The following is a 16,162-nucleotide window of genomic DNA, read 5'->3' on the forward strand; positions in this document are numbered from 1 at the left end:
TATATTGTTTATCACATATCTGAAGTCTGCATTTCCCTGCATCAGTCACACATCTCTGGTCATACCTGGGAGCCCTGACAGTCTGCTGGAGTTCTGCCATCCCTGCTGTGTGCCAACCCTGTGCTGAGGATTTAACCCTTTGTCTGCCGGAGTTCTGCCATCCCTGCTGTGTGCCAACCCTGTGCTGAGGATTTAACCCTTTGTCTGCCGGAGTTCTGCCATCCCTGCTGTGTGCAAACCCTGTGCTGAGGGTTTAAGCCTTTGTCTGCTGGAGTTCTGCCATTCCTGTTGTATGCTAACCCTGTGATGAAGATTTAACCCTTTGTCTGCTGGAGTTCTGCCATCCCTGTTGTATGCTAACCCTGTGATGAGGATTTAACCCTTTGTCTGCTGGAGGTCTGCCATCCCTGCTGTGTGCCAACCCTGTGCTGAGGATTTAACCCTTTGTCTGCTGGAGTTCTGCCATTCCTGCTGTATGCTAACCCTGTGCTGAGGATTTAACCCTTTGTCTGCTGGAGTTCTGCCATTCCTGTTGTATGCTAACCCTGTGCTGAGGATTTAACCCTTTGTCTGCTGGAATTCTGCCATTCCTGTTGTATGCTAACCCTGTGCTGAGGATTTAACCCTTTGTCTGCTGGAGTTCTGCCATCTCTGCTGTATGCCAACCCTGTGCTGAGGATTTAACCCTTTGTCTGCTGGAGTTATGCCATCTCTGCTGTGTGCCAACCCTGTGCTGAGGATTTAACCCTTTGTCTGCTGGAGTTATGCCATTCCTGTTGTGTGCCAACCCTGTGTTGAGGATTTAACCCTTTGTCTGCTGGAATTCTGCCAACCCTGTGATATGGATTGAATTCCTTTGCCAGCCAGAGTTGTGCCCCCCACTGTGTCCCCATCCTGTGTGTAGACTTAACCCTTTGTCTAACAGAACTCTGCTCTACCAGTCATGTGCTCCTCGCTGTGTTTCAATAAAAGCCTTGTGTGTACTCCTGCTCTCCGCGTGTCTTCTGTTCCACCCACACCTCCGTCACAGGGCCCCTCTATGTATTACTCAGGAGGAGTAGAAGAAAGTTTTCTGGAGTGTAATTGTAAGTATACCTAAGCCGTGTGTGAGAAATAACTTGTTAAAATGAGAACTATGTGAAGAAAACATCTTTTATTTACTTGCTTCATTTTCAAAAAAAGTGACACAAAATTACAACTACAACAAAAATAGCCACAATTCTTGCTAAAGACCCCGGAGTGTCTACTTTCCAAAAAAGGGGTCATTTGGAGGGTGTTTGTACTGTCCTGGCATTTTAGGACCTCAAGAAATGTGACCGGCCTTCACAACATCTGGGTTGGTAACCTTGAAATACAGTGTATTTGCCATAGTTTGGAGACTCCATAACTTTCACACACTAAATAATATAAAATATTTTTTTTTTACCAAAAACAAAAGTAGAGTAATATACTTTGGCCTACATTTAAGAAGAAGATTATTTATTTGTAAAGTTTTAGAGCAGAAACTAAGGGAAACTTTTTTTCAAAATGTTTATTTTCCTCTTTTCATAGAGAAAACAAAAAAAAACAGTAATGATTAAATATCAGCAAAATAAATGTCCATCTATCACAACACGGATATAAAATGAATTTAAGTGCAGTGTTGCATGACCAAGTAATTGTCAGTCAAAATGTCACGGTGCTGAAAACTGGAGAATGGCCTGGAGAGGAAGAAGGTTAAACATGCCAAATGGTTCAGTAAGAGACAAAAACCATTCAAATCAACTTCAACTGACACTTGTAAAGCAGTTCCAGCAACAGTTTTGTTCCTTTCTACAAAGGTTTAGACCATATGAATAAAAGCTGACAGTTGTATGCACCCCAGCAGTGTTATTTGACTTGTCTCAACCCCTCCAGCTGCCATTTTTAGGATGGTTTCCTTCCTTCAGGAAGTAGAAAAATAACGTCTCTACTGGCAGGATCAACAAGTCATAAAATGTTACAAGAAGGACTCAGAAAAACAACCACTTGAGTGTCAGCTGGGATAGTGGCTATTGGTCCCAGGGCCATATTAAAGCGGCAGCGGTCTTACCAGATCCAGGTATTGGAGGCTCTGTAACAGCCGGCATTCAGCACTAAGCAGACAAACCGGAATCATCGCCCCCCCCCCCCCGGGGGCTTTCAATGTTTTAACAGATCGCTGCATAGGAGAACACTGTAAAAGCAACAAAAACAGAATTCTTTTGCATCGTATTTACATTAGGAGTGTAGTGACATCACAAGTGTTACCTATAAAAACAAATAAAATATATGTATCCTCATTTTCTACCACATTAAAGCCCTCTGACATGAAAAACTGATGTATAATACATTTGGGTAGATTACAAATCCTAAAGGTGTAATGTGCTGAACTGGGACATCACCATAAGTGGTTCAGGACAGATTGCACCCTTTATGTAAATATTAATTCTAACCATAGTTACACTTTAGGGTCAACATCATAATGTTTCTAGGGTCAAAAGAGGGTTCTTCACAAACAATATCTACCCAAAAAAAGAGAATTGACTATTGAGAGTCATTGAAGAGAACCCGAGTCAGAGGAATTTCAGTCCCCCAGAAGATGCAGTCATAGTATGTGATCGGTCTATGGAGAGGAGCAATAGCTGAACAGAGAGACAATATAATAAGGAAGTCCAATCTTCTTCTGATGGAATCCCTTGGACTTGTGGCAGGACAAGATGGAACACAAGCAGCCAGCTGGGCTTAAGTGGTACTGTTGAAAATATCCCAAACAAAGAGCAGTGAATTGGTGTTGGAAGGCCTACACCAGCTTAGGAATTTGATTTCTCACTGAACAGAGATTTCTCCATGGCTGTTGTCCCTGTTGCAGTCCTACCTGTAAAGCTGTCATCCATAAGAGGAGGAGGAACCTGGAAATAAGGCATTGATCATTGGAGGGGAGGTGGAATATGTGAAGGGAGGCGTGGACAAGGTGAGCGTAGCTGGAGCCCTCAAGCTAGATGGATATTGGAATAGTCAGCAGAATCTAGAAAAGTCTCTCCCACTGAGGCTTTGGAGGCTTGGTAAGATGCCACTTGACCACTACCTAGTCTTGGTGCTGAGGCAGTGTTGGTAATGCATTAGCTCAGGATCTGACAATGAAGAAAACACTTGGGAACACAGCTCAGTTAATGAATGATGAAAATATATTACATGTTCAGTCAAAGCTCCATAAAAAGGATAGAGATTAAAATCATTAGGAAACACAGTTCACTGTTGATACTTGTCTGAAAAAAATAGTCAAAAGGTAAAATAGTCTTGGGCTTCTACCCCTTTAAACCCCCCCCTTCTCCCCATTACCTCCTGCAGCTGAAGCCTGCGAATCCTATGGTGTATGATCAGCTGTGACTTATGTAAAAAAAATCTGTGTTACACTGACAACATGGCTACAGCTTTTCTTTGGTGTGGACCCTCTTGTGTGTGTTAAGTTGTTCTCTATGTTTAAAAGATTTGTCACATTGAGAACAGTGATATGGCTTCTCTCCAGTGTGACTCCTCTGGTGTATAATAAGGCTAAGCTTATATGCAAAAGCTTTGCCACATTCAGAACACTGATATGGCCTTTCTCCAGTGTGAGTATTCTGGTGCATGATAAGACTGCTGTTGGTTGTAAATGTTTTGTCACATTCAGAACACTGATATGGCTTCTCTCCACTGTGAGCTATTTTGTGTATGATAAGCCTTGACTTTGTTTTAAAAGCTTTATCACATTCAGAACATTTATGTGGCTTCTCTCCAGTGTGAATCATCTGGTGTGTGATAAGGGATGACGCTTCTCTAAAAGTGGTATTGCATTCAGAACACTGATATGACTTCTCTCCAGTGTGAATCATCTGGTGTCTGTTAAGATTTGACTTCCTTTTAAAAGCTTTATCACATTCAGAACACTGATATGGATTCTCTCCAGTGTGAATCCTCTGGTGTGTGATAAGACTTGACTTCATTGTAAAAGCTTTATCACATTCAGAACATTGATATGGCTTCTCTCCAATGTGAAACGTCGTGTGTATGATAAGCTCTGACTTCGTTTTAAAAGCTTTATCACATTCAGAACATTGATGTGGCTTTGCTCCAGTGTGAATCCTCTGATGTGTGAGAAGATAACCCTTCCATCTAAAGGTTTTATCACATTCAGAACACTGATATGGATTCTCTCCAGTGTGAATCCTCTGGTGTGTCAGAAGATTACATTTCATTGCAAAAGCTTTATCACATTCAGAACACTGATATGGCTTCTCTCCAGTGTGAATCCTCTGGTGTCTCATAAGATTACATTTCATTGCAAAAGCTTTATCACATTCAGAACACTGATATGGCTTCTCTCCAGTGTGAATCCTCTGGTGAGCGATAAGATAACACTTGTGTGTAAAAGCTTTATCACATTCAGAACACTGATATGTCTTCTCTCTAGTGTGACTCCTCTTGTGTTTGATAAGTTGATCCTTCGATGTAAAGGTTTTATCACATTCAGAACACTGATATGGCTTCTCTCTGGTGTGAACCCTCTTGTGTTTGGTAAGATTACCCTTTGTTGTAAAAGCTGTGTTGCACTCAAAGCACTGAAAAGGTTTCTCTTCAGTGTGACCCGTCTGGGGTGTGATATGTTTTGCCTTCATTGTAAAACCTTTATCACAATCCAAACAAGAAATAGCTTCTGAAATAATTGTTATGGATGCAAGGGTTGAACTACATTGTAAAGCATTGTCACTTCCACAACACTGAAATGTCTTCTCTCCTGTTGTCCTCTGAGGGGGGATCAATGTTGAAAAGGATCCAAAACATTTACAACATTGAGAACACTGATATGTCTCATGTCCTGTGTGAATCCTCCAGTGACCTACGATAAAGACGTTCCGTCACCTAAGACATCCGTATGGCTCGTTTCCCATGTGACTGAGTTGTACTTATGAAGACTAACATGACTGAAAACTTGGTTCTTCAATCCACCTGTACAGAAAAACAAAAAAGTCAGAATTCCATATAAAGGGCTAAATAAAGATGTTTTCTATATTTTTTTAATTAAAATGAAAATTTATGAAAACATCCAAAACATTCCAGAGTTGACATCAGAGTACAATCAGTATCACGACATGCATTGTCAGATAATGAAACACATCCAAAGTCAGAAACGTGTAACATAGCGCACAACAGCCTTATGCTATTGGGTTTTCACAGCCATCATGGTCCACTTGGGATAGAAAAATAATATGTTAAAATTCAAAAGTATAGGAGTACACCTTGCATCACATTACCATCTTACAGTGAGGAACAGAAGTATTTGAACACCCTGCGATTTTGCAAGTTCTCCCACTTAGAAATCATGGAGGGGTCTGGAATTCACATTGTAGGTGCATTCCCACTCTGAGAGACAGAATTTAAAAAACAAAATTCAGGAGATCACATTGTATGATTTGTAAAGAATGTATTTGTCTCGCACGGCTGAACAGAAGTATTTGAACACCTAAGAAACAGCAAGAATTCTGGCTCTCAAAGACCTGTTACTGCACCTTTAAAAAGTCCACTCTACTCCACTCATTAATCTAACTTAGTAGCACCTGTCTGAGCTCTTTAAAGACACCTGTCCACCCCACAGTCAGTCAGACGCCAACTACTACCATGGGCAAGACTAAGAGGAGCTGTTAAAAGACACCAGAGACAAAATTGTGGACCTGCACAAGGCTGGAAAGGGCTACGGGGCAATTGCCAAGCAGCTTGGTGAAAATAGATCAACTGTTGGAGCAATTGTTAGAAAATGGAAGAGGCTAAAGACGACTGTCAGTCTCCCTCGGACTGGGGCTCCATGCAAGATGTCACCTCGTGGGGTATCACTGATGAGAAGAAAGGTGAGGAATCAGCCCAGAACTACAAGGGAGGATCTGATCAATGACATGAAGAGAGCTGGGGCCACAGTTTCAAAGGTCACTGTCGGTAGAACACTACGCCGTCATGGTTTCCAATCATGCATTGCACAGAAGGTTCCCCTGCTCAAGTCATCACATGTCCAGGCCCGTCTGAAGTCTGCCAATGACCATCTGGATGTTCCAGAGGAGGAAGGGAGAAAGTCATGTGGTCAGATGAGACCAAAGGAGAACTTTTTGGTCTAAACTTCACTCGTCGTGTTTGGAGGAAAAAGAAGGATGAGTTGCATCCGAAGAATACCATCCCTACTGTGAAGCATGGGGGTGGTGACATCATGCTTTGGAGGTGCTTTTCTGCGAAGGGGACAGGATGACGGCACTGTATTAAGGAGAGGATGAATGGGGCCATTTATTGTGAGATTTTCAGCAACAACCTCCTTCCCTCAGTCAGAGCATTGAAGATGGGTCGTGGCTGGGTCTTCCAACATGACAACGACCCGAAGCACACAGCCAGGAGAACCAAGGAGTGGCTCCGTAAGAAGCATATCAAGGTTCTGGAGTGGCCTAGCCAGTCTCCACACCTAAATCCAATATAACATCTTTGGAGGGAGCTGAAACTCCGTGTTGCTCAGCGACAGCCCCGAATCCTGACAGATCTAGAGGAGATCGGTGTGGAGGAGTCGGCCAAAATCCCTGTTGCAGTGCAAACCTGGCCAAGGACTACAGGAAACATCTGACCTCTGTAATTGCAGACAAAGGCTTCTGTACCAAATATTAACACAGATCTTCTCAGGGGTTCAAATACTTCTGTTCAGCCGTGCGAGACAAATACATTCTTTACAAATCATACAATGTGATCTCCTGAATTCTGTCCTCAGAGTGGGAATCCCCTCCAATGTGAATGTCAGACCCTCCATGATGGAGAAGTGGGAGAACTTGCAGAATCGCAGGGGGTTCAAATACTTCTGTTCCTCACTGTATTTGCATATCTGTCTTTGTGGTGGGAGCACACCGTATGGGCAGCTCCCAGCACAGAGGCGGGGGTCTCACTGAGACCTCTGGGTCCCATTCTAATGATCAAAACTCAGAACTCCCAACTCTGGGTCACCTGATCACTGTGAGCCTCTGATTGGCTATCACAATGAGGAGTCACTGTGAAGCTCGCCCCACGTGTTTTCTTACATTGTCTCTCCTCTCAGAGAAAAAAAAAACAACAGTTTGTAAAAAAATCAATCAATAATAATATTAATAATAATAACAGTAATTTAAAATAAAAAAAAAATAAAAAAATACGTAGATGAAGGTTTGATCTAGGACAGTGCCAGGGTTAGTGTTTGGGTCAAGGTCAGGGTCAAAGGTTAAGGTCAGAGTCAGTATTTTGGGGGGTTATTTATTTATGTAAATTAGTATCAGTGTCAGTTAGTGTCGGTGTGTTTTAGTAGGTAAAAAAAAAATGTAAAGAAAAATGCGCAGTACTGTTTCTGGGCTGTACTCCGGGTACAAACAGCAACTAACATACACATACGAGGTATTGCTGCCATCGTCGGGGGCAGGAGAATTGTTGGGGGTTGTCCTTTGGTGGTGGGTTATGGCAGCAGCAAGAAATATACAGCTAACTTTAGAAAAAATGATTTTCACTATTTTGGGCCTGTTTTCCTTTGATCACATAAAAATAAAATCAGGAGATGTCCATTACCATTTACCAACTGGATGCACAAAGTAGTTGTGATGATGGTTTCACTAACGCATGTCAAAGCTGCAAAATTGTGCTTAGGCATTAACATTTGTTGTACCTTCAGGCGTGAAGGGGTTTGGGTTCAGTTTGATGTCATTGAAAAAAGCTTGATTAATGGTGCCGACAATCGTGTCCCAATATCTATGAAGATTATGCGTTTAGAGTGGTTCTGAGGGCCAGTTGACACCAGAATGTGATGTGGGAAATCTGAGGTCCATGTTTGTGTCCCCCACCTGGTGTCAGTGCAATGCTAACGACACCCCAAACGCAGGCCACAATCACAGGGCATTTTCCTGCACTGGATGGCATGGCACAGAAGTACTGACGTTCCATGCGGTCCGGTTGCTGTGTGTTTTGTGAAGTAGTCCAAGCACAACTTTAGCTGTGGTCTGGTGCCATTTCAGCCAATTCAAATGAATGGTGTGAAATCATACTGCACCCAGATAGCATGTGAATCGCACTGGAACGCACAGAGCATTGCATGCGCAGCACGTTCCTGTGCAATGTATCCACTTGAAGATCAGGCCTTTTCTGACCATTTTATTTACATTTCAAAATCAGTTTTTTTGCTAGAAAATCAGTTAGAGCCCCAAACGTTATAGACTTTTTATAGCGGAGGTCCTAGAGAATAAAATGAAGGGTGTTATAATTTTTTACACACAGTATAAATTTAAAAATGTATGTTACGGCGAGTGAATAAATACCAAACGTGTCATTCTTTAAAAGTGCGCACGCCTGCAACAGCCACAAATGAGGTAAATGTCATTATCCACAGGAGATGCTATAAAAGCCTTTACAGGGCCCCACTTTAGATTTACACAGGAGGTCTAGTACTAGAATTACTGCCCTCGATCTGATGTTCACGGTGTTACCTCACATGTGTGGGACCATCGCTGTTTGAAAGCGTGCGGCATGTCTCGTGCATTCACCTTTTATCCCCTGTGATAGCAATAGGCAGTGACAGGTACTCTTTATGGAGAGATCTGGGGTGTATTAGCCTCCAAATCTCTCCTCTGCCCTTAACATCTGTCAGTGTAATCAGATAATTTAGGCCCTTTCACACGGACGTTCCGATTGGGTCCGCACCCGATCAGAACCTCTATTCTCTATGGAGCGCCAGATGTAAACGGATATGTGTCCCTTTACACTCGCTGACATCCGATCCACCAAAAAGAGACAGATGGGGATCCATTCCCCTTCTGTCCATTGGATCAGGTCACATGGCAGTCTGACCGCCCATAGAGGACAGCGGGCCGTGTCCATGTCCGCTCTGTATAAGCGAAGCAGACACAGGCTTGTCATCCATTTGCCCAACAGCGATCAGCAGAGAGATCCCCCGCTGAGCAAGAGGATCCGCTGACGGGCCCACCCGGTGTGAAAGGGGCCTTACCATTTTATATTCCAGAAAACCAGAAGGGATGAATGCTCATCACTTCCATCTTCCTGCATCATGGAGGCCATCAGGGCCAATCTGGCCTCTGTTTGCTTCTATGGGACAGGAGAGGATGAGAGGGTACAGAAGGTAGTGGTTGGGGGGACGTCCCCTCTTGCTGCTTGTAAAAGCAATCCAGCGGCTAATTATCTGGTTGGATTGCTTTTATAAGCAGACTCTCGGCTCTAACACCGGGATGACTTCTTCAGCTGCAGTCATGATATGAGTTCTCTGCCAGCCCACTTATTAATTCCCAGTTATTAATTCCTTGTTCCTTTAATCCATCCTGGCCATAGGAAGAGCATCCTCCAATTAGTATTCTACTTCTGTGTGCCAAAGGTCCCTAGCTGTAATTACCGCACCCCCTCAACAAAAGGTCCCAAATTCAATTAGTTTTTTCCCCCATTGTTATCTTGTTTACAGCAACAAATTCAATTATTGTGTTTCCTTCCCTGTCCATCTTGCCCATCATGGTTTGTGTCCATGTAAAATTCTTCTCCACTGTTATTCCATTTACAGCTGCAAATCTAATTACTGTGTTTCCTTGACCATCCTGTCCGACCTGCTTTTCTGCCCAAATGTAATATCCTCCCCACTGCCCTCCTGTTTACAGCTACAAATTCAATGACTGTATTTCCTTTCCTATCCATTCCCTCCATTGTCATCCAAAATGCTCAATTAAGGCCTTCCCTCCATTGTCATCCTGCTAATGACCCCCCACCACCTCTCGTCCTGCCCCGGGGTTTAAGAGGTCAGTGCTGGTCTCTCCCAATGTTCCATTCTGCTGTGCATCCACTGAGGGATCCAGCTGCGGCTGGACTCTAGTGGCCTAGACTCTGCCTGAGCCCCATTGGAGTAAGGGGGACCCCAGAAGCCACATCAGCTCTTCCTGAGACCACCACATCAGCTCTTCCTGAGACGCTGCCAGCTCTATCTGGGATTATCACATCAGCTCTGCGTGGGTGTATGCTTCTCCTGTGTTATCTGACCTGTTTATGAACTGCCTCTTACCTCCCTGTTGGATTACAAACTGCTGTAGAGGCTTTAACTTTGCCCACCGGGGCTGAATTACAAAGTATTCTGGGCTCTCTCTCTGCACTACTCCCCATTCAGTGACTGTTGTCTGTTTTAATAAAGCTTTAAGTGTTTGCCGCCTGCCTTGTGTGTTCTGTCCCGCCTACCCTCCGTCACACCACCAAGTGATCTTCCATGTACCAGCAAAGACAAGGGTGAAGCTCAAAATCTCATTCAGTCATCTTCCATGAGAACATGCCCCCCCTCTGCCTTGTCCCACACCATCCCCCATCCTGTGTCAGTGTGCAGGGGGGCGCAGGAGGATATTCTAGTCTGCTGGTCTATATTAAGTAGGGTGGGAGAGGAGGGGGAGGGGTATTAGGATCCATGTCATGTATGTCAGCTGTCTGCATCATTATTGGCCCCAGACCTGCATTCCGGACAGTTCAGTGTACAGACAGAGGGGGGATTTACTAAATACAACTAGGCTGTTCACTTTACACTTTTCACAGAACTTTCCCCCGGAGCTTAGTGAATGCGGTGAAATCTGACTTTACAAAGAATATCCAATCACATGCAAAGAAAATGTAAAAAATGCAATTTTGCTTCCACATGATTGGCTGATGGAAGTCAGGAGAGCTTCACCTCATTACCCGCCCCCTCGTCTACTAAGGTACATTTCTTATCCTTCTGGTATTCAAGGGGTTAAACACAAAGGAGGTTTGTATTATTATTTCAGCCAGCGGTCATGTAAAATTGATCCGGGCAGCTGTAGAAGCAGCCAATCACTTTACAGTACAGAGAATGTGCCACCCCTCCCCCCTGCTGGTGCCTGCCGTGTTTCCTCCAGGATGTCCAGGACGGAGGAACATCGGTAAACCACTTCATCTTACTAAGCAGGAGGAGCTTGGAGAGGATCTGATCCCCCGATCTCATCTGTGATGACTGAACCCCGAAATGACAAACATTCTGTCACTTCCAGGTTCAGAGCCGCCATTCCCGGGAGCCGGAGTCACAAGTTTTTTTTCCTTTTTCCACGTAGCGATGGCGGCGGGCATTGTGAGTGACGTTGGATCTATTCGGGGGACATTTTTTACATTTTTATTTTTAATAAAGGACTTGTCACAGAAGGTCTCCTGTCATTATTTACACATTTTTTCTTGTGAATGAGTAACTGTAACATGTACTCCATACTCATTCACATGGGGGGGCTTTCAGATTCCGATAAGACCCCAGCATACAGAAAATTGGAAGGACAGGGGGCATTGTGGGGGACAGTAGGGAGGACAGGGGGCAGTGTGGGGGACAGTAGGAAGTACAGGGGGCATTGTGGGGGACAGTAGGAAGTACAGGGGGCAGTGTGGGGGACAGTAGGGAGGACAGGGGGCATTTTGGGGACAGTAGGGAGGACAGGGGGCAGTGTGGGGGACAGTAGGGAGGACAGGGGGCATTGTGGGGGACAGTAGGGAGGACAGAGGGCAATGTGGGGGACAGTAGGGAGGACAGGGGGCAGTGTGGGGGACAGTAGGAAGTACAGGGGCATTGTGGGGGACAGTAGGGAGGACAGGGGGCAATGTGGGGGACAGTAGGGAGGACAGAAGGCATTGTGGGGGACAGTAGGAAGGACAGGGGGCATTGTGGGGGACAATAGGGAGGACAGGGGGCAGTGTGGGGGACAGTAGGAAGGACAGGGGGCATTGTGGGGGACAGTAGGAAGGACAGGGGGCATTGTGGGGGACAGTAGGAAGGACAGGGGGCATTGTGGGGGACAGCAGGAAGGACAGGGGGCATTGTGGAGGACAGTAGGGAGGACAGGAGGCAGTATGGGGGACAGTAGGGAGGACAGAGGGCAATGTGGGGAAGAGTAGGGAGGACAGGGGGTAGTGTGGGGGACAGTAATGAGGACAGGAGGCATTGTGGGGACAGTAGGGAGGACAGGGGGCAGTGTGGGGGAGAGTAGGGAGGACAGGAGGCAGTGTGGGGGACAGTAGGGAGGACAGGGGGCATTGTGGGGGACAGTAGGAAGGACAGGGGGCATTGTGGGGGACAGCAGGAAGGACAGGGGGCATTGTGGAGGACAGTAGGGAGGACAGGAGGCAGTATGGGGGACAGTAGGGAGGACAGAGGGCAATGTGGGGAAGAGTAGGGAGGACAGGGGGTAGTGTGGGGGACAGTAATGAGGACAGGAGGCATTGTGGGGACAGTAGGGAGGACAGGGGGCAGTGTGGGGGAGAGTAGGGAGGACAGGAGGCAGTGTGGGGGACAGTAGGGAGGACAGGGGGCATTGTGGGGGACAGTAGGAAGGACAGGGGGCATTGTGGGGAACAGTAGGGAGGACAGGGGGCATTGTGGGAAACAGTAGGAAGGACAGGGGCAGTGTGGGGGACAGTAGGGAGGACAGGAGGCAGTGTGGGGACAGTAGGGAGGACAGGGGGCAGTGTTGGAGACAGTAAGGAGGACAGGGGGCATTGTGGGGACCGTAGGGAGGACAGGGGGCACTGTGGGGACAGTAGGGAGGACAGAGGGCAATGTGGGGAAGAGTAGGGAGGACGGGGCATTGTGGGGACAATAGGGAGGACAGGGGGCACTGTGGGGACAGTAGGGAGGACAGAGGGCAATGTGGGGAAGAGTAGGGAGGACAGGGGCAGTGTGGGGGACAGTAGGAAGGACAGGGAGAATTGTGGGGGACAGTAGGGAGGACAGGGGACATTTTGGGTGAAAGTAGGGAGGACAGGGGTCAGTGCAGGGAAAGTAGGGAGGACAGGGGGCATTGTGGGGACCATAGGGAGGACAGGGGGTGGTGTGGGGGACAGTAATGAGGACAGGAGGCATTGTGGGGACAGTAGGGAGGACAGGGGGCAGTGTGGGGAACAGTAGGGATGACAGGAGGCAGTGTGGGGGACAGTAGGGAGGACAGGGGGCATTGTGGGGGACAGTAGGAAGGACAGGGGGCATTGTGGGGGACAGTAGGGAGGACAGGGGGCATTGTGGGAAACAGTAGGAAGGACAGGGGCAGTGTGGGGGACAGTAGGGAGGACAGGAGGCAGTGTGGGGACAGTAGGGAGGAAAGGGGGCACTGTGGGGACAGTAGGGAGGTCAGAGGGCAATGTGGGGAAGAGTAGGGAGGACAGGGGGCAGTGTGGGGACAGTAGAGAGGACAGGGGGCAGTGTTGGAGACAGTAAGGAGGACAGGGAGAATTGTGGGGGACAGTAGGGAGGACAGGGGACATTTTGGGTGAAAGTAGGGAGGACAGGGGTCAGTGCAGGGAAAGTAGGGAGGACAGGGGGCATTGTGGGGACCGTAGGGAGGACAGGGGGTGTTGTGGGGGACAGTAATGAGGACAGGAGGCATTGTGGGGACAGTAGGGAGGACAGGGGGCAATGTGGGGAAGAGTAGGGAGGACAGGGGCATTGTGGGGACAATAGGGAGGACAGGGGCAGTGTGGGGGACAGTAGGGAGGACAGGGGACATTTTGGGTGAAAGTAGGGAGGACAGGGGTCAGTGCAGGGAAAGTAGGGAGGACAGGGGGCATTGTTGGGACCGTAGGGAGGACAGGGGGCACTGTGGGGACAGTAGGGAGGACAGAGGGCAATGTGGGGAAGAGTAGGGAGGACAGGGGGCAGTGTGGGGGACAGTAGGGAGGACAGGGGCAGTGTGGGGGACAGTAGGAAGGACAGGGGGCAGTGTGGGGGACAGTAAGGAGGACAGGGAGAATTGTGGAGGACAGTAGGGAGAACATGGAGCACTGAGGGGAACGGGGAGGACAGGGCACAGTGCGGTGACAATAGTGAGGATAGGGAGCAGCGTGGGGACAGTAGGGAGGACAGGGGGCAGTGTGGGGGACAGTAGGGAGGACAGAGGGCAGCGTGGGGACAGTAAGGAGGACAGGGGGCAGTGTGGGGAACAGTAGGGAGGACAGGGGACATTTTGGGTGAAAGTAGGGAGGACAGGGGGCAGTGCAGGGAAAGTAGGGAGGACAGGGGGCATTGTGGGGACCATAGGGAGGACAGAGGGTAGTGTGGGGGACAGTAATGAGGACAGGAGGCATTGTGGGGACATAAGGTAGGACAGGGGGCAGGGTTGGGGGACAGTAGGGAGGACAGGGGGAATTGTGGGGGACAGAAGGGAGGAAAGGGGGCACTGAGGGGACAGGGAGGAAAGGGCGCAGTGCGGGGACAGTAGGGAGGACAGGGGGCAGTGTGGGGAGAGTAGGAATTACAGGGGACATTGTGGGGGACAGTAGGGAGCACAGAGGGACAATGCAGGGACAGTAATGAGGACAGGAGGCAGTTTGAGGGACAGTAGGGAAGACGGGGTAATGTGGGGGACAGTAGAGAGGACATTGGGCACTGATGGGACAGGGAGGATAGGGCGCAGTGTGGGTACAGAAGGTAGGACAGGGTCATTGCGTGGGCAGTAGGGAGGACAGGGACAGTGCATGGATAGTAGGAAGGACACGAGGCAGTATAGGGGACAGTATGGAGGACAGGGGGCTGTGTGGGTTATAGTAGGGAGGACAGGGGGCATTGTGGGGGACAGTAGGGAGGACAGGGGCATTGTGGGGGACAGTAGGGAGGACAGGGGGCAGTGAGGTGAAGGTAGGGAGGAAAGGAGGTAATGTTGGGACAGTAGGGGGGACAGAGGGCAGTGTGGGGGACAGTATGGATTACAGGGGGTATTGTGGGGGACAATAGGGAGGACAGGGGGCATTGTGGAGGACAGTAAGGAGGACAGGAGGCAGTATGGGGGACAGTAGGGAGAACAGGGGGACGTGTGGGGGACAGTAGGGAGGACAGGGGGCATTGTGGGGACAGTAGGGATGACAAGGGGTTGTGGGGTTGACAGGGGAACAATGAGGGGGTCTTCTGGTTCTTGTAGTTCCCCTGCATTCCGTAACTCCACACTTTGTATATGAGTGACCCCAGTAATGATGAGTCATGCATACACCCCTGTTTACGGGGTCACACCCCTTCCATGGTATCTGCTCCATGAAAGAGCCCCCCAACAATGCAAAAAAGCAATATGAGTCTGGTGTGGATATTAGGGGAATAATCACACAAAAATGTTAAATATAGTATGAGGTCCCTGTAGAAAATCCATAGCGGACCCCCAATCTGAGCATGAAGCCAAGCTGGCCAGGGAAGGGAGTGCCAAGCATGCGGCCAAGCTGGCCAGGGAAGGGAGTGCCAGACATGCGGCCCCCTCCTGAACCATATGAGGGGTACTCTGTATAGACCCTCACCAGTCCTCCTCCTGGATTCCTCTAGTCCTCCTTCTCTCCAGGAATGGCTGGGATGAGTCCTTTGGCTTTGAGTGACGGGAAGTGGAGACGTTCTCTTCCTTCTCATGTCCTCTTTACTCTTTCAGAGGGAAAAGTTTCCCCACCAATGGAGAGAGATGGAGGGGAGTCTGAAGGTCTTCTCTGGAAGATCCCATTACATTCCACACCCAGACATGGCGATTCCTCCACATGGGAGGTCATGTGACAGCCAAGAAGATTCCCCATTAGAGAGGCCCCCCTCCCCCCACCACCAGATGGATAGAGACTAAGAATAGACAAGACGGGACACTACAGGCTCTACAGACACACTGTGTATATACTGTATATAATACCCGGGACACGAGGGAAGGGGGACGGCACACTGGGGACACCCACGGAGGAGAAGTATGTCCTTACATTGGTGTCAGTGGAGTAGTATGTCCATTACATTGGTGTCAGTGGAGTAGTATATCCCTTATATTGGTGTCAGTGAAATAGTATTTCCCTTAGATTGGTGTCAGTGGAGTAGTATGTCCCTTACATTGGTGTCAGTGGAGTAGTATGTGCCCTACATTGGTGTCAGTGGAGAAGTATGTCCCTTACATTGGTGTCAGTGGAGTAGTATGTCTCTTACATTGGTGTCAGTGGAGTAGTATGTCTCTTACATTGGTGTCAGTGGAGAAGTATGTCCCTTACATTGGTGTCAGTGGAGAAATATGTTCTTTACATTGGTGTCAGTGGAGTAGTATGTCCCATACTTTGGTGTCAGTGGAGTAGTATGTCCCTTACATTGGTGTCAGTGGAGTAGTATGTCTCTTACATT

The 16,162-nt window shown here is 47.9% G+C and overlaps 1 protein-coding gene and 1 long non-coding RNA gene across 2 annotated transcripts; both read right to left on the reverse strand.

Moving 5' to 3' along the window:
* Window positions 1–1,138: 1,138 nt before the first annotated feature.
* On the reverse strand, window positions 1,139–4,873 carry LOC149470531 (uncharacterized). Its single transcript, XM_089662516.1, has one exon. The coding sequence runs from the start codon at window positions 4,653–4,655 to the stop codon at window positions 3,426–3,428; it is 1,230 nt and encodes a 409-aa protein (XP_089518642.1). The 5' UTR covers window positions 4,656–4,873; the 3' UTR covers window positions 1,139–3,425.
* LOC149470532 (uncharacterized) lies at window positions 1,139–15,531 on the reverse strand. The gene is made up of 3 exons (XR_016308453.1): window positions 15,322–15,531; window positions 4,881–4,986; window positions 1,139–3,131 (listed from the first exon to the last, which is right to left on the reverse strand). It is a non-coding gene; the product is annotated as an uncharacterized LOC149470532 (long non-coding RNA).
* Between the last annotated feature and the right edge of the window lie 631 nt (window positions 15,532–16,162).

Source organism: Staurois parvus, unplaced genomic scaffold (genome assembly GCF_062004578.1).
Source record: "Staurois parvus isolate SC_StPar_1 unplaced genomic scaffold, SC_StPar_1.0 ptg000039l, whole genome shotgun sequence".
In the NCBI taxonomy this organism is placed as follows: domain Eukaryota; kingdom Metazoa; phylum Chordata; class Amphibia; order Anura; family Ranidae; genus Staurois; species Staurois parvus.